General features: G+C 41.4%; 1 protein-coding gene across 6 annotated transcripts in view; it reads right to left on the reverse strand.

Annotated features, from left to right (window-relative positions):
* GABRA5 (gamma-aminobutyric acid type A receptor subunit alpha5) overlaps positions 1 to 27,929 on the reverse strand; it is an 88,035-nt gene that overhangs the window by 32,572 nt on the left and 27,534 nt on the right. For all 6 annotated transcript variants that reach the window (XM_084773952.1, XM_084773949.1, XM_084773951.1 and 3 more), the window contains one exon: positions 2,499 to 2,581. In XM_084773952.1, coding sequence (XP_084630078.1) covers positions 2,499 to 2,581 — 83 coding nt within the window. The remainder of the gene's footprint in view (positions 1 to 2,498; positions 2,582 to 27,929) is intronic.

Genomic DNA, 27,929 nt, shown 5'->3' on the forward strand with positions numbered 1-27,929 from the left:
TCAGTGAGTACAAATGCTGCAGCTTAGGTTGGTGGCATCCATAGTCTTGTAGCTGCTTTGTACAGCCCAGTTCAAGATGGCAAAAACAACAAATACATACACGTGAGGAAGAATCTGGAAGCTGGATGATGTAGGTTCACAGCTGGCCAGCTAGATCCATGCCCCAGTCATCAGTTTCTTCTAGGGAGTAAAAGAACTCGGTGGAGACTCCAGTGATCCAACTCTTTCAGAGGGCTGCCTGGGGCATAGGCCTTAATCTTCCCTCTCTTTGGATGCTAAGAGGACTCAGCAAGCACAAGACACACTGGAGTTGCTTAAATCAAAGCTTGTGGCTTGAACTAGCACCAAGCTTGATAAGGTTCAGAGTGTCTGGCTAGGAGGTTTGGTAAACATGGCCAGGTCATGAAGACTGGAGAACAGTTATAGTTAATGTCATCCAAAGGTCTATGTATTAAAGGCTTGGTCCCTGGGGTGGTATATTGGGGAGGTACTTAAGTGAAGTACTTAAGCCACTGAAAGAAATTTTTGGGATCCGCCTACTTCTTTTTCTCATTGCTTTCTGTCTTGTGTAGGTGGTTTTGTTCTGCCATGTACTCTGGTAGGACATGCCGTCTTGCTACAGACCCAAAGATCACAAACTACAACCATGAAAAATGGGTCCAAAATTACGTTTTCTTTATAAGTTGGTTATGTTAAATATTTGGTTATAGTAACAGAAAGCTAAAGCCAAAAACAGTGCCTTGTGTAATGTATTTGTTAATATAAACAAACAAATGAGGAAATAATAAAGAAAATAAGTACATATGTTCAAAAATGGAACAAGATAAAGACGGGCTCAAATGAAATGAAGGTGCATGCCTTCAAAATAACCACTGAAAGGATGTTCACCAAAGTCAGAGAAGTAACACGGGTACAAAATAAAGTTTTAACAGAGACAGAAAATACAAAAGAGTATCAAACAGAAAAAACAAAGCCGAGGAGAACTGCACCTGAACTGAAAATACAAATAAAGTGAATCAACAGCATGCTAGATAAAGTACAAAAAGATAACTGGTGAAATTGAAGCTACGTCATTGGAAATTATTCTGCCGAAGTCACAAAAAACACAAAAGAGTGAGAAAGACATTTAAGAGGCTCATAAGACACCATCAAGTGGACCAACATGATGAAGCCTCAGGAGACAGAAGGGACACTAAAATATCCAAATGTCAGGAAGGAGATAATCAGATACAGAGAGCCAAAGCAGATCCACTTATTTCTCAAAACACAAAAAAATTCTCACCTAAACATTGTAAGTGAGCTATCAAAAGTCAAAGAGGAAGAGATGTTTGAAAGCAGCAAAGACAAAAGTGACTTGAGTACACTCAGTGTCTGAAGTCTCATCCTATGACAGGATAGCTCTGGAAGCTTAGGAAGCCTTAATGACGTCACGGGTACTTGGCCAAATGGTAGGGTATCCAAGATTCAATGACCCACTCCATACTTCCCAAGCTTAATCTCAAAAAAGGACAGCCTGTTTTCAAAAATGAAGCCTCAAAACATCTGGTGAACAGGTCTGTAATCTCAGCCACTTTGACAACAAAAGCAGGAGGGTCACAGGATTGAGGACAGCCTGTAGAGATAGTTCGTGAAAGGCAGCCTGGGCTACTTAGTAAAATCTTGTATCAAAATGAAACATAAAACGAAAGTTGGAGTAACAGCCCATGAGAACGCACTTTCCTCACCTCTATGGGGCTCTTGGGTGTAGAAAGAGGTTAAATAAAAAGTGTCAGGTCATATGAACATAGAGGAAAAAGAAGGCAGGAAGTTCAGGTCAGCTAAGTTCCAACCCTCACACACAGGGATTGGGGACCATTACATCTTCTGTCTTAGTGCCTGGAAGCCAGGAATATCTACTAGATCTGTGAAGTGTATATAACTAGTGAGTGCATTTTGATTTGACTAGTCACTCAAGTAACACTGACTTGTAACTTGAGTGTCCTGAATGAGTAGAGACCATGCACATGACAGACAAGATCACTGAACTTACCAAAAAGTCTACAAGAAAGTCAACACAGGAATATAATTAATAATAATAATAATAATAATAATAATAATAATAATAATAATAGTCATCATCATCATATCATCATCACCATCATCGGCTGGGTACTCAAAACTGGAAGGCTGGTAACCCGAAGCATGAAGAACACAGGGGAGAGGTGTCTGCAAAGAAAAGCTGGGAAGAAGGGCTGCTAGCAAAGATCTAAGGAAACCCTTTCAACATCAAGGGTGCACATTCTAGACTGTGCAGTGTCAGCACACATTACCAGTTTATCCTGGTCCACGATGGATGCTCAGAACTCCAGTGCTCATGGTACGGACCACATGTGGAGAATTAATTACACTCACACAAACCATATCCCACCACCTGCAGTCAGACACTGAGCCCAGTTCTGACTGAGTGTGGAGTGGACCCCAGAGCACACTCACAGCTCTCATGTGTGAAAATAACTTACAACTGCCAAACTTCAGGGGACAAGCATGGGCGTCCATTGGGAAGTCCTCAAGCTGCATTGGGCACTCAGCAGAGATAGTCAGGCTGGAAAGCAAAGGGAGATGGTTAAACGGGCCCACCTCCTCCCTCCCACAAGGCCATCTGCATTACACTTTTGATGAATGTTTTTGTGAAATTATCTAACTGTCCCCGCTAAATTACACATTTGTGCTGGAAGTGAGTGTCATTGGGACTAAAAGGGTAAGTCCAGAGCATTCAGAACCTCTGTGGCTTGATGTGTGTGTGTGCCTATGCACGTATCACTGCTCATTAAGCCATTTATGGTGCTTTTCCAATGATGACTGGCCACTTCCTACTCCTTGCTCATCATCATTTAACATGCTTCCTTTGATGAGGCTAAAATTACATTTACTTTCTTTAATAGTTTATACACTTCAATAAATATAAATTTAAGGTAAACATACAATTAAATCTTTACCAGAACCATTTTCTTTCTTTCTTTCTTTCTTCCTTTCTTTCTTTCTTTCTTTCTTTTTTTCTTAATTTTTTTTCATTACTTAATGGGCCACAAAGGAACTTGTTTTGTAATAGCAATTTTCCAGTGCAACCTGATTATTATGCTTTTAATTCAAATCTAGTCTTCCACATAGGAATGTCACTGAGCACATTGCTGATGGCCGTGGCTACCCACGCCAGGCATTGGGTGAACGCTTTGGCTAAGTTAACCTTCATCCCCACAGTAGCATATGGAGATCTATCAGAGCTATCACAGGGTATCACAGATGGAAGCAAGGCCCCCAAACTTCGAGCTACTTAGTGGCAGAGCCATGAGTGGAGTTTAAGCTGCTAGCCTCTGTCGACAAAGAGGTTCCTACAGCATCTTTCGCCTACCCTATGAATTCAGGCTCTGCTCTGTAAGATGGTATACTTACAGTGCTCCATAGCATGTGGGTGCTGAGGCCCATACATGGTGGAGAGGGCTCCCAGAGGCTTATGTGCTAGAAGTCTTTAGTGTAGTAGTTTATATTTGGTAGAGCCTTTAAGAGGTGAGTGCTAGTGGGTAATCATTTGGTGGCTCAGGGAACCACTCTAAGAAGGACTGAGACCTCTTTAGAGAGGGGACACAAATTAGCAAGAGCTAAACACATCTCTTTTCTTTGTATGTTACCCAGCATCTGACATTTTGTTGTACAACGAAAAACAATAATATGTATGCTTTTATGTCTCTACAGAATTGCTAATAATTTTGCACTAAAGAGCTTATTTTCTATTTCTTATGCTCTTTTCTATTATTTACAATTAAACTAATTAGATAAAATGAAATAAGACTATGAAATATTTGACTTCCTTTGCATGTTGCAATTCTATTGTTAGATCTGAAAGTAAATAACTCACTGTTGTCCATTGCTTGTTATATTAAACAGAGACGTTGTTTGTGCTGACAGGATGCAAATGAAATGCAAAAACATTCATTTTTCCTTTACCACTTCCTTTTGTCAAAATAGATTAGACTGTTGTTGTTAAATTGGTAACATCAATCACAGGTGACCACAGCAGCCAGAATAGCCAATCTAGCTGTTCTCTGAATCAGCAAGATGCAAGTACATGCCCATCAAAAAGAGGAAATTCTTTGACACCGCTGTAGGACAACCCCCTGGGAAGGAGTGAGACACCAAGAGTCATGAGTACAGGGTGATGTAATATGCTGCTAGTTCTCATTCTTGGGTTCAGGTGCAGAGATGGTGTCGAAAATGATATTCTGTACATACTCATAGAGCAGAGGATATGTATATAAAACCACCAAAGTTCAGATATGTCATATTCACTCAGCATATCATCTGGTACATTTCATGTGGAGTTTTCTCTGTGTGTACATGATGCCTTCTCACTCTTGGTATAAAAATATATCTTCTGCACCTCCAAGCAGAACTATCTCCCACATCACTAAAAAGTCACGGTCATGACTTTGAGAAACTAACTTTAAAACTCTAAGTGAGTATATACCATTTGACTCTTTTGCTTCTGGGTAAACTCACTCATTATGATAATTTCTAGTTCAATCCATTTGTCCACAAATTTGGGAATTCCTTGTTTTTAATACCTGAGTAGTATTCCATAGTGTATATGTACCACAGTTTCTTTTTCCATTCTTCTACTGAGGGACACTTAAGCTGTTTTCATCTTCTGGCTATTATGAATAAGGCAGCTATGAACATGGTTGAGCATATGTCCCTGTTGTGTGGTGGAGCATTTTCTGGGTATATTCTAAGGAGTAGAATATCTGGGTCTTGGGAAAGCCCTATTGCCATTTTTCTGAGAAAGCGCCAGATAGATTTCCAAAGTGGTTGTACTAGTTTGTATTCCCACCAGCAATGAAAGAGTGTTCCTCTTTCTCCACATCCACTCACTTATATCAAGACTTTATCCCAAGGGGTATGTCCCATGAAAGTCTTCATGTACCAGGAAAGTGGGTCAGAGGGGAGGACATCTTATTGGAACTTTAGGTGAGAGAAGCATGGGAGAATGGGGAAATAGAAGGATCCAGAGGGTCCTAGAAACCTACAAGAAGAACATTATGACGCAAGAATCTGGGCCCAGGGGTCCTGCTCAAACTATGGCACCAGCCAAGGACAATATAGGCAGCAAACTTCAAACCCCTACCCAGATCTAGCCGATGGATAGGACATTCTTCACCGTTGAGTGAAGAGTGGGGTCTGACTTTCATGCGAACTCTGGTGCCCCATTTTTGACCACGTCCCCTTGATGGGGAGGCCTGGTGGCACTCAGAGGAAGGATAGCAGGCTACCAAGAAGATACTTGATACCCTATGAGCATATACAGGGGGAGGAAGTCCCCCTCAGTCATTGTCATAGGGGAGGGGAGTAGGGGGAAAGCGGGAGGGAGAGAGGAATGGAAGGATACAAGGGATGGGCTAACAATTGAGATGTAATATGAATAAATTAATAAAATATATTTTAAAACCTTAAAAAAACTCTAAGTGTACATTATGTACACATCTGTCAACATAACTAATAACCAACAGAGTGCCCTTAAACTCCTATTACTTTACAGGATTACTAACTGAAATGAATGTCTTCCGCTGAAAACCATGAAAGAGAGATATTATCAAAGACCATGGAATGGCAATGTAAACAGAGATTAACTTATCCGAATTAGGAGTCTAAGGACTGAAAAAGCACAGCCTTTGAAAATAGTACCCAAGTATCACTCAGCTACTGTCTGTGATTGTTAGCAAACTTAAGACATGCATTAGAGAAAACAACAATGAACAGAGAGGCTCCTTAATGGACACAGAAGCTACACAACACAGTAAGAACACAAAACAACATGTGACAGTGAGCACAGGAAAGGAGAGGATTGTGGGAGTTGCATGACTCTGGTTTCCACTCTGCTGGAAACACTAGAGTCCCATTACTGGGAGCAGTGCAAGGGGAGAGGGTGGTTCAGGTGAGCCAATTACAGCACAAAAGATGCCAACTCAGCTCCATGTCACAGCTTAACGACTTGAGCAACTTTGTGGGCCTCCTTTCCTTTTCCAAATGGGTAGATATGGAGATGATGCCAAATGGCAGAGCCTCTCTCTGGCCGTTTCCATGTCGACCAGCTCTCACAACTGGTTCTCATTCCAGCAAACTCACAGCTTCCCATTGGTATGTAGGTTGTCTGGAAGCTGGGTCTTCAGCTTAGCTGCTGACACGGTGAATATTGCAGCCCCATCCCCCACTCCTCTGCACTGGTTCTGTTTTGTGCCACTGTGGGTCTAGAACTTAGACTCTCTGTGGTTTGTCTCCAATATACAAAATAGATCCCATAGACACAAGACTCCTCCCTTGGGTACTTTGTCCATCCTTAGTATACTTTTTCTCTGCTGCTGGCCAAGATGAGTTGCATAAAAAAGGACCAGTGTGCTTTGTGGGCCCCACTGTTTCACTGCTTCACTGCTTGACCCTGAGAGCTGCCACCTGCAGAAGATTGCTGTAGGAGCACAGCTTAAGGTAGTAAGTATTCTGGCAGGAAATGCTCACCAGGAATCTTCTTTCAGCAGGTTCTAAGTGTGTGAGTGTCACTTGTACACAGCAGGGGGCAGAGGGCTATGGAAAATGTGGGCAGAGGGCAGCAGACCAAATTTAGCTAGGTATGCTTAAAAACTCTGTAAAAAATAGTTGCAGCAAAACTCAGCAGTGGTTTGAATTATACAACTGCCATCTTAGTAACCGATCATACCTTATTTGTATAAAGTACCTTATAGTCAGTCTGAAGCCTCGGCACAGCGCCTTCACCAGTGATGGTCGCCGCCCTCTAACAGACAGCAGTTGTTCAGAAGAATCCCTCAACAGCAAATGCTTCAGTCTCAGCAATAAAGAACACTTCTGCTGTCTCTACACAGTGATCAAGTGGCCTGGGTTTTTCTAGATAGAGGAACTGTTCTGATCTGAGCTTTTGGATACAGAGAGTACACTGACAGGTAACTCACCTCCACATGAAATTCAACTCAGACCCTTTTACGGAAAGGCTGACTGTCATAGACCAAAAGAGCCAGCTAAGTCACCCATACAAAGCCTTCGTGATTTTAGCTATAGTAAATGAAGGCAAAGGCTTCTGAGTCCTGCCTTTGGCAGGTATTTGCCGAATTACTAGAAGATGCAGGCACATGGTATTTGTTCTTCAAAGGTCCAATTTATGTTTTACTTATAAGTTCTGCTAAGACAATTTAAGCACTAAAAAATGGAACATAATTTTAGGATAAGGAAAGGGGTGGGGTTGGAGAGATGGCTCAGCAGTTAACAATACTAATTGCTCTTCCACAGGGTCTGGGTTCAATTCCCAGTCAGTTCATAACTGTCTGTATGTAACTCTAGCTCCAGGGCACCTGACACCCTAACATAGACATACATGCAGGCAAAACACCAATGCATATGAAATAAAAGTTTTAAAATATATTTTTAAAAAAGATAAGGGAATGGGGCACGCTGCAAGTGAAAATCATTGTTCCCAATTGGTTTTATGTCACAGTTGAGAGCTTATGACCCCACACTCACTTCTGGAGGTGCATTTCTGTTCAGCCAGAGGGTCACTCACAGGAGAAAGGTACTTTAAATTAGTCTAAATAACGAAATCCCAGAGTAGATTTGTCATTAACTGTGTGATATTTGTTAAAATGCCTAACTTCTTTAGTACAATTTGGAAAAGAAAGAAAATAGTTCATTTTATATTCTAAAGAATGTCCAATGTTAAATAAGATTGATCAAGATAGAAAGATCAAGCTAGGCGTGGTAGCACACACCTGCAATCCTAGCATTCAGGGACACAGAGGTAGGTGAGCCAGCCTGGTCTACAAAGGGAGTCTATGGCAGCCAAGGCTACACATAGAAGCCTTGTCTTGAAAAACAAAAACAAAACAAAAGGATAGAAAGTTCAATGACAAAAGGATGACTAAAGATTGAAGACTTTCTTGTTTCCATGGCAATACCGCAGCAGAAGATGTGCTGAAAACAGGCAGACAGCATTGGATACATCAAGAAAATGTACAGCTCTCCCAAACATAGGACTACCCACCTAATAGGACAAAAGGGATTTTGCAGATGTAATTAACTTAAGGTTCTCAGAGTGGGGGGATTTCTCTAGATTGACCAAATAGACCTGTTTAATCCCACAGGTTCTTATTGGAGGAAGGAAAGAGTGGGAGGCTCAGAGGGCACGCAGAGATAGAAGCAGGCGTGAGAATGATAAAGCCTAGAGTCCAGAAATGTAGTTGCCCCCCAGTATCTGGAAGCAGATGTGAGAACGAGGCCAAGAGTTCAGGAATGCAGGTGTCCTCCAAGAACAGGATAAGACAAAAATTCCCTCTGTGGGTACCAGAATCAATACACCTAACCAATACCTTGATTTTCAACCCCAGGAGACGTTGTTGGGTCCTAACTTGCAGAACTCTAAGTCAATAGAATTTGTTGTTTTTTAAGCAAATACATTTGTGAGGACTTACTGCAGTATCAGTAAGCAACAAACACAAATTTTGGTACCCATGAAAGAGGTGTTACTGTAGCAAAGTCCTGAAAATATGGGAAAGGCTTCAACAATGGGCTGACAAGAAAAGCCTAGGTTTCTTGGGATGGATGGACTATAATAACTAATGACTGCAGTGGTGGGTAGTTGAATAATAATAGCACCCATAGGCTTAGGCTTCAATATTGATCCCCAGTTAGATTAGAAGGATTAGAAGGTGTGGCCTTGTGGAGGAGATGTGTCACTAGGCAGTGAGTTCTGAGGTGTCAAGGGCCCAAGCCATACCCAGTTAGCTGTCTCTGCCTTGTGTTTGTGAATCAGATGTAAGGTCTCACTTACTGATCCAGAACCATGTCTGCCCTCCTGTTACCATAATGATCATGGACACACCCTTTGAAACTGGAAGCCCCCAATTAGCTTTTATATGAGTTGCTTTGACCATGTAATTGAAAAGTAATTAAGACAAGTGGTGAGCAGCAGGCAGGGAACTGTCAATGGCCATTGTTGGTAGAAACACAAATATCAAAGTGTCGCTGGGCAGACTCTGAAGCCAATACAGAATTACTGGACACTGAGAAAACGGATCCTGTTGAATGGTGCAGGTGAATGGTGTCTACAGTAACAAAGAAACAGAATTTGCACATAGTTGTAGTAAACTAAATAGGACTTCCCTTAATCTCTACAGCATGTAAATATCCCCATGCATAAGAAAGGGTCTCTGCAGATGTGAATAGGGTATTGAGATAGAGAGCCCATCAATGTGGGCCCCAAGTAATCCCAGGAGTTCTTGGGAGAGAGTTCGGGAGATGAAATCAGACAGAAGAGCAGAGGTGAAGATAGAGGAATGTCAGTTGTTAATGCTGTTAGCTTGAAGATGCAGGTGCAGGAAAGGAAATGCAAAGGACACATATCTAAAAACTGATATCAGTGCTTACCTGAGCCTCCAGAGGGAGTATGGTCCTGCTAACATCTTCATGTTGTGCCTCTGAAACTAAGTTTTGGTTCCTGCCTTCTAAAAGTTGAAGAGAATACCATTGTGTTGTTAAGTATCTAAGTTTGTGGTGAGCTGCTGCAGCAATCACATTTGTGAATGCCGTGGTGAAGTTGGGTACTTGTGTGGAAGAAGCTGCCTCTTTTCCTCCTTCTTCTCACAGTAACTCATGAGAAAAGAGATGGAGGGAAAATTGCTAACAATGAAGCTGCATTTGATGACATCGACACTTTCAACTTGCCTCTGCTATAATTAGTATATCCTTACCAGCTTACCAGGAGTGTCCAAGCTAAAGACTAAAGTTGTATTTTGACACCTTTTGTCAGGAGGCTCAGAATGATCAGAATAGAAGAGTAAGGGTTAGAGACTCAAGACTGAACAAATGGCATGGCTTTAAATCCTAGATGATTCTTCCCAGACCAAAGTCAGGAACAGCCAGTGATCATGCTTTCTATTCTCTGCCCTGTGGGATGAGAATACCTATCTGGCTACTCCTTGCCTGCCATGCTGTCCCCAAATCCAGAGGTGGGGAGGAACAGTGATTGCTCTAGGATGCTTGTCCACATCCCGACTCACAGTTGACTCACAGCTGAGGCTGAGCTTTCGAGGGGAAGAGTTTGTACTGAGATTTCAAACTTGTCAATCAACTTGTGTTGATGCTGAAGAATGGGGAGACTGCGGGCACCCTGGAATGGGATTAACACACTTTCCACATAGGCTGGACAGGACTTTGGGGGCCTTGGGTGCAAGATGGGATACACCAACTAGTAGCTTCAGTCCTGACCCACACACAGCATGAGTATTTCAGGTTTCATGAAGTTAGGTCTCTGAATTGGGCACTGGATTATCTGTGTGGTCGCAGTGCTCTCAATGACAAACTCTCTCATAGGAGGGGACAAAGTACTAGTGTTAGAAAGTAAGACACAGTAACAAGAGCAGAGGTTGGAATGCACTAGAGCCATATGTCAAGGGATGCATGAAGCCTAAATTGAAAGGATACAGGGAAGATGCAAACCTTGGTTATAAGCTGACACCTTGAACAAGGTGAATAGTCAGTTACTGATTTGAGTACTAGCAGGAACTGTGAAGGGGCAGATGACACATCCACACAAATGCTACTGTGACTCTCAGAAATACACGTTATTTATTTGGTGACATTTTAAGTGTTCACTGTATCTAATAAATATTTCCATGGGAAAGAATAACAATTTGGTTATAATATTTTTCTAGCCTTAGTAGTCCTTGTAGAAATTGGGCCAGAAAGCTGAAGAAGATGCTCCAACATTATAGAGCGTTTTGGGTGACTATTCAGGTAGCAAACTGTCTCTGTCATCTTCTCATTTGGAAAACTACTAACCTGCACTCCCACCATACTCAGGTAATCAAGCATATTCCTTCTCAAGTCTCTGATGGAATTGAAGACCAGGTAGTTTAGTTTTACAATGAAGCTTAGTTGTTTATGGGTTAAGATGTTTTTAGGTCTAGATAGATGTTTTAATTTGATACTGACAATATGTGATGGAGATTGATTTACATTCAGAAATTTAGATGCATCAAGATAGGAAAGATGTTTTCTTCAAGGCTGTCAAATACAAATAGCCAAAACACTAAGAATGTAACATATAATTCCTGATTGTGTCATGGTTCTTGCTATAGGTAATCTATTGTATATATGTGTAATAATATAAATGTATATGTAAAAAATTAAAAATTTAAAAAAGATGGACCAAATTTTTATATAACTTTTTATTAACCATAATATTGACCATCTGAACACTGGCATGATTAGGAGATGCAGCAGATAGGATATGTCACACACGAAAGGTTTGCATGTTCATGGTAGCAAGACGCTTCTAATCTTGGCCAGAAATGCTGGTGTGAGTGAATGCAGCCCTCCATGGAGTCCTGACATCAGGACAAAGACATCTTTCTAGTACTTTTTCACTGACCAGCAGCTCAATCTCCACATGTGTATATTTTGGCTTTTATTCCATCTTTTCCATACATTGCATCATTGTTATGGGCAAGATTGAGAGAAATGCAAATTTTTTCTCCTCCTAGACCTGGCAAAAATTATGAACTTTTTCTTCTGCTCATCTATATATTAGATATCATGTGTTCTTTTTAATGGAGTGTATCCAATCTCAGATCCAGGCCTCCTCAGGATGTCTCTCTCTCCCTCCCTCCCTCTCTCTCTCTCTCTCTCTCTCTCTCTCTCTTTCTCTCTCTCTCTCTCTCTCCCTGTGTGTGTATCTCTCTCTCCCTTTGTGTGTGTGTGTGTCTGTGTATGTGTGTGTGCACATGCATGTGTGTGTGTGCATGTGCATGTGTCTGTCTGTGTTTCTGTCTCTTTGTCTGTCTCTGCCCTGTCTCTGTCTCTGTCTCTGTGTGTGTGTGTATGTCTGCTGTTTGTCTGTCTTTATCTTCTGTCTGTCTGTCTGTCTGTCTGTCTGTCTGTCTCTCTCTCTCTCTCTCTCTCTCTCTCTCTCTCTCTCTCTCTGTGTGTGTGTGTGTGTGTGTGTGTGTGTGTGTGTGTGTGTGTGTGTCCTCCATGAGCCTGGCCTAATGCAAAATCTGGATTAAGCTCAGCATCTCCACTTCCCAGGAGGAAGAAAAGCCAAAAGTGCTCTTCAGAAAGCATGAGCTTCTCCTGAGCAGCCACCAATTCACTGTGCTATGGTTATTGCATGTGCAAAGATTCCTAGAAACGTAACTCTAGTCTATGATAGTTTGTTGAAGGCAGATGTCTTCAAAATCTCAATAGTGATACAAAATTGAACTGTATTGCATATGAAAACTGAAAAGTCAAGAGCACATGCTGGAGGTCAATGTCAGTTGGATCAACTCGCCTCATGGCATGGCCTGTGTGATGTGAACTGGTCCCATTCAGTGATTCCAGGAGATCCACAGTAGCCGTGCTTGATCTAGGTGAGAACTGTAGATAAACTTCCTTCCAGAGGCTGTCATTGTCATCTCCTCATTAGCCAGATTCAGGACTAGCTATGTCTCATCCACCCCCACAGAAAGGCCTGGGGTAATGAAGACCAGTAGGGCTGCTGCTAGAGCAGGGGATCAGAGCTAGAAGAGTGACAGGCACCCTAACCTACTTCACACACGCTGGAGCTTGAATTCAGTGAAAAGCAAATTTCAAGGAAAAGCATCTTAAATTGTTATCAGAAGTTTTAAATTCTCCCAATAACATTACATTAAATAATTTATGCTTTCACTTATACAACTGTAGAATTCTGTCCTTTAAATATACTATATCCAGCCATGGTGGTACAAGTCTGTAATCTCAATACTCCAGAGGCCGAGGCAGTAAGATTGGGAGGTCATTGCTACCCTGGACTAATTAGCAAGATTCTGTCTCAAATTCTCATCTCCTTCCAAACATTTACTATTGCTATAGCATAACTTATGTACACAATCCTACAACTTACTTTAAGCTTGAGTTACGGAGTTCAAGGGTTGTTCTAAGGATAACTGACTCATTTTGTATGCTTGGGTATAACAGGAATGTATGTGAGACCACGTGCCAGAATTGCACTGAGCTAAAAATGCACCATTTATTTGTATTTTTGTTCTCTTCAGCTGTTTTAGAGAAGACGTCAGCAATTCTAGTTTATGTTGGGGAAACTAGCATAACTGTCATCCTCTCAAAAAAAACATAGAGGACAAGATCATTTAGGGTCTATTTCAATTAATGACTGCATTTTGTTAAAAATATTCTCTTGAAAGCATTATGAGTGAAGAAGTAGAAATGTTTAATTTTATGTGTATTATTACACCCAGCAATAAATATACCACAATAGAGCAAATGTGGGGAAATAAACAGAAGTTTAAAAAGTAAATAATTGTTGGAAAATAGATAGAGCACAAACGGGCAAAAATGAGCTTGTTTGCACAAGGCAAACTCAAAGCTCAGCATTGGAAACTGCATTTCTCTAAGTTTAGAGCATAGACAACCAAATGCTCAACTTGGAAGAAAGAGCTCCATTATTCACAAATCTGGAGCCCAAATCCCTATGGAGATATAAAATGAGGAGGACCAAGTGTGATGCACATAGTAGGAGTTCTTAAAACTCTAGAGAAGGAGTTGGAGATACAGCCTGTGGTTATGAGTATTTACTACCCTTACAGAAGACATGAGTTTAGTTCCCAAGCCACATGGAGACTCATAACCACCTGTAAGGCCAGTTCCGGGGGACCTGACACCTGCATACATTTATATCACACACTTACATACACTCAGGCATGAATACATACACATAAAATAAATACTGAGAAAACTCTAGAGAACAACAAAACCTGTACATTCGAGATTCCAACAGTCTGTACATCCATAAAGACAATAGCTTAGCAAAAAATCACCAATATGACTTTCTGTAATCTATTAAGAACTCTACAATCTAAAGGTACTTGTACTTGGACCCCAGTAAGCAAGGCCTGTGGCCTTTAAATACTTCCTTACCCCCACCCTGTTCTCCAGCTCTGCTATAGCAGCAGCCACATTCCTGGTACAGACAGATGGTAACACAAGTGGTGTGTACTATATTCTCCAAGAATGTTGTGCCATGCTTTGCTCATCCAGGGTCTCCTGAGTGACTGGTCCAAGAGCTGCCTTTGTTTTATCTGTCTCAGAGACAACCTGAACTGAGGCAGCTTCCTGGACAGTACTTATTCCTCTGTAAATGTCTGCCTCAGGCACAGAAGAGGAGTGAGTGGGCAGCCAGTAGATATGCAGGAAACTTGGAAAGTAAAAGCTAGAAAAAGGTCTGTGGAAGGCAAGAACCCAGAAGTCCCCAGATGTTGTGGAAATTAAGGGATACCATGCATGCCAAGGACTAAACACAAGTGAATGAAGAATCCAAGAAGACAGTCATTCAAGACGTATAAAGAATTTTGCAAGCCTGTATCCCCAGCCCTCAGAAAGGCAGAGGCAGGTGGATCTCTGTAAGTTCGAGGCCAGCCTGGTCTACAAAGAAAGTCCAGGATAGCCGAGGCTATACAGAGAAACCTTGTCTCAAAAAAATTATTTTTTTGCAGTTTGACATTGAAAGGATCCATACCAGTCCCAAACCCTCAAGACCAAGTTCTCAGCACCACAGAGACAAAAGACAGGGAATAAGAGACAAGGGCAGGAGAAAGGACTAGGGAGAAGCAGAAGGGAACAATGGGAAAAGGCAGGGATATTTGTCCTAGAATTGGAGAAAGGACTGCCTCTGGACAGAGAGGAGACAGCTGTGACCCACAGCAAATGACAATTTAGAAATGTGAAGGAGGAAATCCTGTGTTAGCATGAGGTATTTAGTTTTAATTGGGCACATTAATTAGGTGAGCCAAAGGGAGCATTTGATTGCTGCGCTTAAATACTTTGACAGATGGGCCTTGGTAGTCGGCCTCAGGAAGAAGTGGCCAAATAAGGGAACAAACCAAGGTGGCTAGCTCTAGGAATGCAATCTAATGTTTTTTAGCAAGGGAGAGGGAATGTGGGAGAAGGGTAGAGCCTGCTGGAGCCATGTCTGCCGTGCTCGAGTTGGCCAGAGTCCATTTAAACATTAAATAAAAGTCAATTTAAAAATGTCTTAAAGGAGCTTTCACATATCTCACCAAAAAAATATCATGGTGCCAAACTAGTATACAATGCTTCCAGTGACATCTTATAATGGAAAAGTAAAGTAAAACAATGTTATAACATCACACTTACTAAGATGACCAGAATACACATGATGTCAAATGCTGAAGTGGGTATGGGGAAGCAGGAGCTCTCCCTCATCAATGTTGTGAACACAGAATGTTCCAGCTGCTTCGAAGACAGCATTTACAGAACTAAGCAAACTTACCAAAAGGATCAAGACTTGAGCTGCTCAGTCTTTATGTGAAAGAGCTGAAAGCCTGTGATAACCCAATTATCCTCATGAACATTTACATATGTACTCTAATAGCCGAGAACTAATTGCTAATTGGAAGCAGCAAAGATATCCTTCTATATGTAAATGGTTAAGCTATATCCTGACATCGTAGTGGACTATTGTTCAGTGCTGTAAAGAAATGAGCTTTCATGCCACAAAATATATATTGGAAAAAACTAAAGTGCACATTTGTTAAGTAGAATAAGCCCACTGGAAACCGATATCCATAAATTTCAACTGCTTAAAAGCCGCAGAAAGGACAAATCTCCACGTTTTATGACCCAACTGTGTGACACCATAAGCAACAGAAAAATGGAGAAACCATGTCATGACTGATCTGGAAGCTTCATCCCTTTGGCTAGTTGTCGTGGTGATAGAGGGTGCTATGATGCTACTGGAGGAGAAAAGGAAGCACATGTCTTGTGCAGTGTAAACCCAGCGAGCTAGAATAACAACGAGCCTGAGCAGATATACCCATACATGTCAGTAACTAATCACTTTCTGATTGCATTTAAGGACCACTATACAAGGTAGAACCCATATCTGGCATTGTTGTTGGGGGTCAAGAATTTGGGTATAGATAGGTCATAGGCCCTAGGACATAACCTACTATTATTCTGCTAATCGGGCATACTATTAGACTGGCTTCTAATGACTGATTTTTCTATCAGTAGATGTGTGCATCTCTCAAGTGTCACTAGAGAAGCTTCTTTATGTAGCAGTTAACAATGAATAGAGAGCCCCATAGCTGGTTTAAATAAGATAGTGAGAATCTGCCCTAAATGGACTATCTATATCACAAGCACCATCCGTAAGGCTGGAAGTGTGGGAGGCTTGGGATTGCATCCCAGCACTGAAAACAAATAAAACAAACAAAAAACCCAAGCAACCCCTGCTCCAAATAAAAGACTCTTGGATTTTTACAACCATAACAATGGGTAAGTGACCTTCTATGTGGTAGGTAGAGATCCATGGTGCAAATGGAGGCAGCTTACCCTACTACTACCCCTGTCCTCAAGGACACAGCACAGTAGTTCATATTAGTCAGCTGGGGCTGCCATAACATCAGACACTTTCTCAGAGCTCTGGAAGTTGAGAGTCAGGGTTGAATGTGTCAGATTTGGCTTATTCTGAGGCCTCTCCCATTGGCTTTTAGGTAGCAGCCTTCTCCTGTGTCCTCATAGGCTCCTACTGCAGTGTGTGGCAATGTCCTTTTCTTTCCAAACAAGGACACCAGCCAGATTGGATAAAGGCTCACTGGTCAAGACCCCATTTTAACTTTCATTATCTTTCTAAAGCCCCTGTTTCCAAATATAGTTGCATTCTGAGGTACCAGGGGAGTTGAGGCTTTAATGCCAGAAGTTTGGAATGACAAAATTTAGCCTACGGTAGCTAATCCATTTTCCCTTCACCCGTGGTACTGCTTGCTTTCTGACATGACAAATGATGGTGCTGAGAAAGAAGCAATGAGTAAATAGACTTAAATCAGTTCAACTGCAATTATCGAATGGCAACATTTTAAAAGAGTGAAAGCTTGATTCACATGAGAAATGGTGTCCTATTCATACAGCTCTGGTGAGATTATTTACAAACATCGTTTGGCTCTCTTCGCAGAGACTCCAATGAATTCTTTGGTTCTTTGAGGATGACATTGACATACATGCACAAACAACACTTTAAAGGAAAAAGAAGGAACAATGGACAAAGATGACTTGGCGGAACAATGATATGGATGTGTGGCAGGAGAGAGAGTGTATGTGAGCTATTTAGAAGACCCTGTATTTATTGTGGCCAACAAGGACAAGTACACATCTTGTCAGAGCTAGGAACTGTAAAATATTCCTTTCATTTGTATTTATCACTCCAGAGAACAGAAATTCTTTTTATTTCTTGAAGAGCTGGATTAATGGTCTGTGTTGTCAGTGTAGTAAGATCCAGAAACACATTGAAGATGAACTGCTGGGCATGCTGTCAAATATTATTTTGATAAGACTAACTGAAGTGGGAAGACCCATCCACTGTGAGCGACACTATTCCCTGGGCAGAGGAGCCTGGACTATATATAATAGTGAAGGGTATGGGCTTTCCATGCATGAATGCATTAATCTTATATTCTGGTTGCAGACTTAATGTGCCTGGCACTTCAGTTCTTAATGTTGTGACTTCCCTTCTATAGCAGACTGCAACCTAGAACTGCCACCTACATAAACTCTTTCTCCCTAATGTCATTTTGTCACAGCCACAGAGAAGAAATCAAGATAAATGCAGGCATTAATTAGTGGCAGACTGAGGTTTCAACTCATGTAGAATAGTTTCTAGACAGGAATAAGAACTGGGTGAAAATTTTGCAAGTTAGTTGGCTAGATGTAAACCTCAACATGTCAAGGATTTTTGTAAGGAATCCAATGGTCTTTGCCAGCTGGCCTAGCATCTATATTCAGAAAAGAACAAGAGAAACTTAGAGCTGGTTATCACCCAAGCAAAGGTAGAACCTTCCAGATCAGAGAACAAGAGCCTACATGACCAACAGATGTTCATGGATATAGGCCATGAGTAAACGTATCCTTTGGAGGATGGCAACATGAAAAGAGAGTAACGTGTTTTGTGTCAAGAGAGAGAGAGAGAGAGAGAGAGAGAGAGAGAGAGAGAGAGAGAGAGAGAGAGAGAGAGAGAGAGAGGGCTGGTTAGTGTAAATCTCAGCCAGCATCTAGGATATGAGCGGGACTCTGGGCTGTTTATAGAAGTCTACGGAGAGTGCATGGGGAGTAGCCCACAGTTCTCTAGACATCAACTGGAACTTAGCTTGTCTTCTAGGCATGCCAACAGCTAAAGACGTTGGACAGTTGGAAACAAATGATTGCTGAATAAATCCAGGCTGAGCCTAGGGGGAAATGCAGTGGACAGATCTGGTAAGAGGCTTTGACACAGTTCAAATCACAGGTCAGTTTGCTACAAACTGGGACCTTGTAGGGAGGCATGGAGCACACTGACAAAGGCTAGACACAGCACCAAGAAAAGTACAGAGAAGGGGAGAAAAGGTGCTGGTGATGAGAGAGCACAGGAAGACGCAGGTTTGAGCAACCTACAATAAATGATGAGAAAGATTTGAGCCAAGTAAACAGAAGGGAAACTGGGTTTAAGCAAGGCCATAGCCTGGCTAGGTTAGCATCTGTGAAAGGTGGCAAAGGAAGCACAGGAGGTCAGGCTGTGAGAAAACCATGTACTGTTGGGCATACCAGAGAAGAGCGGGATTTCCTCACACAGGAGGCATCTAGAAATCACCCTACCCAACTCCACCTGTACTAATGGTCCAATGCCATCCTAATCTTATGCATGAAAATGGTGAACAGGAGCTGATGTCACCTAGGTAGTGGTAAGACAAAGATACCACTGACCTGGGCTGTTGGGAGAAGTGTATATTCTAAACACTCCCTAGCTTCTCTATAAGGAGACCAGTGTTAAAGGCTGGGGAGGATCCAGGACAAAACACTTGTTTGCTATGCCTATGGCCCTCTGCTCCATCCATAGAGCCACAAATAGGGAAGTAAAATCATTCATACATTCAGACAGATGGTAATAGTTATCCATGAATCACACTTTTGTTTTGATGGTTTTCCCAGTGGTATGTATATATTGTTGTCCAGATAAAGGAGCCTCATGACCTCTTATAGTTTGTAGATACTCCACAGAGTTCTGAGGAAAAGAAGTTGGTCATAAGGACCTGCCTGGCTTAGGAGAACCCTCATATCTTACGATTTCCTTGAGGACCAAACCAAGAAATTCACTTTGCACATAGGGTTTCCTGGGTTGGTTTTTGCTACCTGTTATCACCTTGCATACAGGCTCCCTGGGTTGGTCTTTATCTACATGTTATGTCCCATTTCTGATTATTGCTTGTCCCTCTTCTGAGCAACACCCTCATGTAAACATTTTCCATGAGTTTAAGTTGATTCCTGAGGTGGTGTGTAGTTCTGGACATGCTGGTCCTTATGTCCAGAACACCCTGGTAGCTTTATCATCATGCCATGATGGTTCATTTCAGCTTTGATGTGTCCCTATGGACTTACACTGCCCCTTCCTCACCACCATTCATCCTCAGCAGGTCCCCTCCATCACTGTGACCTGACAGCTGGGCAGGCAGGCAGCCCCCAGACATGCTCAGGGTAAGACTTGGTGATATGTCTAAATGGGTGGAGGAAGGGGCAGGGAGAATGGCACAGGGAGCGGGGAGCAAGGAAAAGGTGGCTGTAAAGGGCTGATGCAGCAAGGACAGGGTACAAAGGTGGCTAAACCATTGTTCTGGGGGAAGTGCTATTATTGGACTTGAATTGACGGAGAGGCACATTAGTCCAAATGAATATATGTCTCAGGAAATGAAAGCCTAGTCCCTCAATGCACGAGATGCATGTGCACATGCACATGTGAATGCATGCACACACACACACACACACACACACACACACACACACACACACAGAGTCACATATCCTTACACAGTCACAAACCATATCATATCGTATACCCACATGTGTTTTCTTATTCACACACTCATATACAGCACAGTCACCTGACATAGCCTTTGCTTATTCATATGCACTCATACAACACACATACACATGTCTCTTTATATATGCCCCACACAATCAAACATATACACCATACTCAGATCTATGAATACATCCACATATACCATACACTAAATACTCATACTCACTGTCCTCCATACCTCACAGCCCCACACACACTCACCTACCTACTTGTACAATCACACATTCACCCAGTCCCTGTTCTAACCATCCCCAGTCATACGTCCTCAAGCTCAATTACGTACCATCAAAGCAGAGAACGGGGAAAGCGAACAGAGGAGCTCACTTCCGGTGTTCTGAACAATTTAGGTTACCAAGCTAGGCAGAACAGGACATGTACTTTCGGCTGATGACACATAGTGGACACAGGTATACTCCTGTGGCGAGTCTTCCCTCAGCTTTGCTGGGAAGGGCTGGCACTTGTGACTTATCACACCTGAAGGGCCTATGACAACTCCCTTCCCCCATGCTGCTGTGGCTCAGTCCTTGTAGGCCAGTACCCAGGGAAAGGTCTTACAGTGCACTCTCTGTAAAGTCAAACACAAATGTCTACTTGGGATAGCCTTTTCCCTTTGCTAGGCAGTTTCATTTAGCTGTCTCAAAGACAACCTATGTAAAATTTAGAGCAGAATTCATTTCTGTCATTCACTTGGGAAATCCTGGCAGCTTTCAAATGTCCCTGCTTATCCCATCTTTCCTTCCAGGCACTACCTTGGGGAATGACAACATTTTAAAGCCAGCATTATTTTTGACACCTCCGACATGCTGGCTGTTTCCCATCTTCACGTCTTGTCAGCTCCTCAAAGAGCAGATGTGGTCCCTTTCTTCCATGTCCCTGGAGTCTGCCTTTGTCTTCTGTCTGGGTGCATTATCTCCCATGCCTGGCCCTTGGACACTGATCCTTCAAGCCATTATCTCCACAAAACAGCAGGTTCTTTGCCTCAAACCCAGTGATCATTGTTGCTCCCTCTCACCAGAGGGAGTACACCAGTATGGTGTATACATCTCAGAGGTTCAGCCTTCTGGACACCCATAGTTATCTTCTTCTTCCCTACCCAAAACCATGTCCTTTCTTGGACAGGGTAACAGGACGCTTACTCCAGGAAGCTTTTTCCTGGCTCTCCCAGCCCAAAGGGCATCTTCTCTTGCCCCATGTTCTTCCTCTTGTGTTGGGACGCTATCATTCAGAAACAACCCATGATCGTTGATTGGCCAAACTAACGCTGTGCGGGATGCTGTGGGAGAACTCAGCTTAAGCTGGAAAGAAAACAAACTTCAGTGATAAAAGTTGGTTATATTTTACTCTGTGAATGTAATCATGGTTGATTTGGCCACATACACATTGAAGATGCTTCAGAAATTCCCCTTCATGTTAACAGAGTGTAGTGGCAAAGCTTTAATGTTCCCCCAAATACTCTGGGACTCCACTAAAGCCTAAAACTTCTCTTGCTCCTCAAATGTTCGGCTTTTTCTATGCTCATATGACCATCACAATGCCACTGGGATGTCTGCCTGTGATAGATGTGTATGGCCATGATCAGGTCTTGATTCTCACACCTGTTTGAGTTGTGGAGTGAAATTACCTTGAGTGCTCTGCCTAGTACGGAAGCTAGTGTTTGCATCTAGCAACTGGCTGCTTCAGATGTGGCAAATACACTGGGGAGCGGAGACGCTGGTTTTACTTAACTTTAGTTTGTAAAGATTGATGATTTTACTGTTTTTAAAATGTGTGTTTGTGTGTGGGGGGGCAGGGGTGGGTGATGGGTATTCTCTTGAGTGTAAGCATTCCCATAGGCTAAAAGAGGGCATTGGACTCTCCAAAGCAGGGGCTGCATGAGGTGGCTAGCTCTCTAGTATAGACACTGTGAACCAAACTTAGGTTCTCTGCCAGACCAGAGGAAGCTAACTCAGTTAACCACTCAGCCATCTCTCTAGCCCCATCTTTAATTTTTCAGTGCAATAGAAGATTCGTTTGTACTGCATCTAGGAAAACCAAAAGAACAACAAACAACAAAACCCCAAAGAACTTGAGGTTCACAATTTTTTGAGAAGCAGGATGCATGTCAGCCTCTGTGACCTATTTCTTCACAAGCATCAGGGACATACCTAGTCATTTTCAAGTAAACTTCAAAATCTCATGGCTACTACTCTTTTGATCAATCATTTGGCTGACATTTATAGGTCATCTCAAGCTCAGGAGACATGGACGGAATGCAGAGAGAGCTTTGCGTGGCATGTACTCATCAATTTCCAACCACTAAAAGGCCTAGCCACATCTTTAATTAGTTAAATTCATGAGGCCAGGTTATTCATTTTTTTTTTCCCTACAGAAACAATTGGTAGGATTTTTCAGCAACCTTTGACCTTGACCTGGAGCTCTGGCATTACAACTGCCTGGGAAGCAGGCACAGTCCTGCTGTACAAGTGAGGACTATGGCTCCCTGTGGTACTCTCCTGAACCCCAGCATCATATTTCCCTTGAAAGCCCTTCAGTGATCCAGGCTGCAGAGATGCTTGCTCAGGGCTCCTGACTCTGGCCTACTTTACCCATCATTCGTGTGCTCAAAGCGCCACCTAGTGGCCATAATTTTCAGCCCTGTTGTCTAAGGAGAGCACTACATAGGGGTTTCTTGAGGCAGGTAGGCTTGTGGATTTTATGGATGAATGAATGCCTATAGTTGACTTTGATCTATTTACCTTTTCTATGCATGGATGGAATGTTGTCATAAATTACTCCATGGATTTGTATTTTCTGAAGCACCTGGTGCAAAACAAAACCATGTAAGTTTTTGTGACTTAGTAAGAGACCATCTCAAATGGCTCCTTCTATTCAGACATAACTGACTGCCAGGACATTTTCTTCTAAGGCTGGAGCAGAAAGTCTGAAGTGGAACCCCTCACCAGTCTTGGACTCAGCTCCCACCACCCTCTCTCCCACCAGAGATTCCTCAGAACCCTGTGGAGGTTGCAGCCCTTCATAGTAGGTGGCTCTGTTTAAGAAGGTCCTGGATAGGTAGCGAGCTTTGTGATGCTAGACAGGCAAGAGCAACACATTAAGACAGATGATTCATAGCCTGGTGGCATCAGGGGACACAAAGACAAATGTACAGGAGAAGCCTACTTGTTCTTCTTCCCAAATACCAAAAGCACTCATGGACTCAGAACACACCCAGAAGAACTCTACACATATTTTCCAGAGCAGGAAACACATATGTGAGTATTATGTGTGCTTAGAATTCCCTTGTGTGTACATACTTTTCATCAAATGTAAGTGCAAATCTTCATAAAACTATAAGAAACTAAAATAATCAGCAAGAATTGCATGTTCCTGTTTCTGCGTGGTTTTGTGTTTGGGTGTGTTTTTAATGTCTGTATGATTGTGTGTCTTTGTGCATTTGTTCATTTTTATGTTTGTGTGTTGGCCTGCCTGTATGTGTGTGTTTTCAGAAACTGTATGACTACTTACAAATTGAGTCATGTACTGTTTAGTAACGTGACTCACTGAAGAAGTTAAGAAGGAAACTTAAAAACCTCTCGGACAAATTTTAAATGAAAGTACAACTTATTAGAACTTTTAAATGACAAATCAGAGAGAATCTTAAGAGGAAAGTTTGTGCAGCTAGTATCTGCTTATAAGCAAGTGTATACTATGTGTGTCTTTCTGGATCTGGGTTACCTCACTCAGGATGATCATTTCTAGTTCCATCCATTTGCCTGCAAATTTCAAGATTTCCTTGTTTTTAATAGCTGAGTAGTATTCCATATGTAAATGGACCACCGTTTCTTTATCCACTCTTCAGTTGAAGGACATCTAAGTTGTTTCATGATTCTGGCTATTACAAGTAAAGCTGCTATGAACATAGTTGATGAAATGTCCTTGTTGTGTGGTGGAACGTCTTTCAGGTATATGCCGAGAAGTGGTATAGCCGGGTCTTGTGGTATAACTATTCCCAATTTTCTGAGAAAGCTCCAGATTGATTTTTCTAAGTGGTACAAGTTTGCACTCTATTAGCCACATAATAGAGAATAACCACATTACAGCACACAGGTCTAAAGAAGCTAAATAACAAGGAGGACCCTAGGGAGGATGCCTAATTCTCATTCAGAAGGGCAAATAGATAGACACCGAACACAGTTGAGGAGAGGGAATAGGAGGGGAGCCTAAAAAAGAGGTCCTCTGAAAGACTCCACACAGCTGAGGGATAGAAGCAGATGATAAGACACAACCAAATGTCAGGGTGGAGCACAGGGATGAGTTGGGGGATAGAAGGACCTGAAGGCAACAGGAGCTCCACAAGGAGACCAATGGAGTCAACAAATCTGGATAGGAGTGGGGTTGGGGTGCGGCAAAGACTGATGCACCAAACAGGGACCATGCATGGTGGGGACCTCTTTTCAAATATAGTAGATAGTCAGCACAGTCTCTTTATGGATCCCTTAATATAGGGAGTAGGGGCTACCTTTGACATGGACTCTGTTGCCCGTTCATTGATCACTTCCCCCTGGTGGGGTAGCCTTGCAAGACCACAGAGGAAGAGGATACAGGCAGTCCAGATAAGACTTAATAGGTTGGGATCAGATGATAGGGGAGGAGAGCTACCCATTTCTGAGGACTAGGTGAAGGGGGAGAGAGAGGGAGGGAGGATGGAATGGGAAGAAATAAGGGAAGGAGGCTACAATTGGGATGTACAATGAATAAATTAAAAATAAAATATAAAAAATATTTCACTTAAAATTCATACATACATGTAAGGTGTTCGGATCAAATCTATTTCTCATTCCATCCTCCCCAAGTCCTTCCTTATTCCCTCACTAATTTTACTCCCAAATTTCATATTCTCTTTCTCTTTTTAAAATATATCCATTCAAGCCATTAACTGATGCCCATATGTGATCACCTGGGCTACATACACAAGCAAGAGCCTGTTTAAAAATAAGGCAAAATAAAAATCAGAAAGATAATAGGTAAATTATTTAGAATGGACTTCAAGGTAATATTAAAAAATAAGCTACACTTAATACAGTTGTCAGTAAGAAATATCAAAGACCAGTCAGAAATAATAAAATGAAAATGAAAATAAAATAAGGCCAAAAAAGCAAAAAGCCACAAACAAAACCAAATTAACCAAAAATACAGATGACCTAAATTGTTAAAATTTAACATTTTATTATAGTATAACAGAAAGCAATAAAAAGTAGAGGATCGTTAGCAAACACTTGGGGTTTAAAAAAAACAACTGGACAATCTGAAAGAAATGTGTAAATTCCCACTTATAACCTACCAAAATTAAATGTGAAAGTTATAAATAATTTAAATAGATCTATAGTAAGCAGCCACCTTAATCAATAATAGTATTTCAATGAAAAGACACTCCTCCAAAAGGAAGTAATCTTGTAATGATTCAAAAGAAGCTACAGGCACAGGATGGGGATCAGATCTGACTCTTAATAAGGCCCATGGGCATTGTGGAGTTGCACAACACACAGCAGGCACAAGCAAGAAGACCTAGCTGACAGGGCAGTACCTGATGCTCAGTGGAAGACACCAGATAGCAACTCCTGCCCTAAACCCCAGTTCCACAGAGAGAAACAAAACATCATCCTTACCAAGATTTAGTCCTCCACTGAACACTGCAAAATTCACCACTGAAAACAAACAAGGACCTTAACTTTTAAAATTAAAATATCAAAAAAAAAACCCCTCAACCAATGAAATAACTCGATTTGCACATCCCAGCACAGAACAGAAACATCATAAAAATCAAGACACTATATGTCCTCCAGAAATTGATAATTTCAAATGACCACACCTAATGAAAAGTACTTAGAAGAAATGTCAAAGAGAATGATTATAAGTATGTTCTAATGATTCAAAGAACACGTGAGTATATTCCAAAATGACAGAAAAAGGAGGAGAGAGACAGAGACAGAGACAGTGAGAGACAGAGAAAGAGACAGAGAGGAGGAGGAAGAGGGGGAAAGTAAATTAGATAGTTAATATACATATAAAAATAGAATCACTGAAGAAAAACCAAACTGAAATGATAGAAATGAAAAACTTTTTGCAGAGTCAACATTTTTGTTTGTATGTTCAGATATGAGAACTGTAACTGAGCCATGTATAAATTTGCAGTGAATTTTCTTGTTTTTAGACACAAGTCTTCCTCATATGCTAGGCAAGAGCTCTGTCTCTGAGCTATGCTGCCCGACCAACAGAATGGATCTTGTAGAAATCAGTGAATCAGGAATGGAAGACAAGGTGAAAGAATTGGATCACTTATTAAAGTTGTATAATAATTTTAAAAGAAATATGAATAAAATGGCAGATCTCTGGTACATCATAAAAATACCTAAAATTTAAATAAACAAGGAGAAGACTACCATAGTGAAGGCATAGAGAATATTTTCAATAAAATCACAAGAGAAAGTTTTGCACACATAGAGGAAAAATATGTCCATCTATGTACAAGCCATCTATACAACTTCAAATAGCACCAGAAAAGAAAAAATCTTTATAACATGTTATAGTTAAAACATTAAAAAATGACTAATAGGGGGACTGAAAAACAGGCTTAATGGTTAAGTGCACTGGCTGCTCTTGCAGAGGACATGGGTGTGGTTCCCAGCACCCACATGGCAGCACACAGTCAGCATTAACTCCAATCCTAAGGGATATGTTGCCCTCCTCTGGCCTTCAAGGTCACAGCAAACATGTGGTGGGCAAACATACATGTAAGCAAAATACCAGTACCCATAAATTAGTATAAGGAAAATGAATAATGAAGAAAGGGCATTAAAGGTTGCAAGAGATAAAATTGAGACACTTCATAAAAGCAGACCTCCAGAGTAACAGCTGATTATTAGACAAAAAATATAAAGGTAGAAGGGCCTGGAAGGATGTATTCCAAGTTCTGAAACAGCACACTTATGAACTCAGTTATTTTGCTCAGCACAATTAATGATTAAAATTAAAGGCAAAAATAAAAACATTTCATGATAACAACAGAAAGAAGAAACTTATGGCTACTGATCCATCTGTATAGACAACGCTGGGAGAGATACTTGGGTCTGAAGACAAGGATAAACACATCCAAGAAGGCACAAACATAAATTAATAATTCCAGAAACTTTCATGAAAAGAAGTGCAAGAAAAAACCCACAAAACAATATGACAAAAATTAAGAGACGTCATTCAATAATAAATCTTAATATTAGCAGTCTCAACTCCCCCCCAATAAAAAGACACAGACTAGCGAACTGCATTAGAGACTAGGATCCATCTTTCCCTTGCCACCAAGAAATTTACCTCAACATACGTGATAGACATCACTTTCAGGTTAAAGGATGAAATATGGTATTCTGAGCAAATGAAACAAAAGAGCACCAGGCATGGCCATTCTAAGATGTGACAAAATGGACTTCAAAGAAGGCTCACTTCATTCTCACTGAAAGAATAACCATATTGTATACACATATGTAGTGAAATCATGAAATCAAGTTTAGAAAATAAGTTCAGTAAATGAATAAAATGCTTACAAGAAGAAATACAAATGGCCACAGAATATCTGAAAAATATTAAAAATTCTCAGCTTCCAGGGAAAAGTAAGTTTAATCTACATTAGAATTTCATCACACACACCAGCCATGTGGCTATAAAGAAAAAAACAAATGACAAAAAATATTTATAACAATCCAGGAAAAGATGATACGGACACTACTGGTAAGGAAAAAAATTCGTGCAGCCACTATGGCAGTGAGTGGGGAAGCTCCTCGGGGCACTGAAAGTGGAACACAACCAGAGAATTCTAAGTCAACATACTGTACGCATCCTGGCACATCCATGTTTATTGAAGCACTCCTCACAATGCCCAAGACAGGGCACCAGTCTAGATGTCCACCAACAGATGAATGGGTCAAGA

The sequence above is a fragment of the Acomys minous genome (genome assembly GCF_964271855.1).
Source record: "Acomys minous genome assembly, chromosome: 2".
Taxonomy (NCBI): Eukaryota; Metazoa; Chordata; class Mammalia; order Rodentia; family Muridae; genus Acomys; species Acomys minous.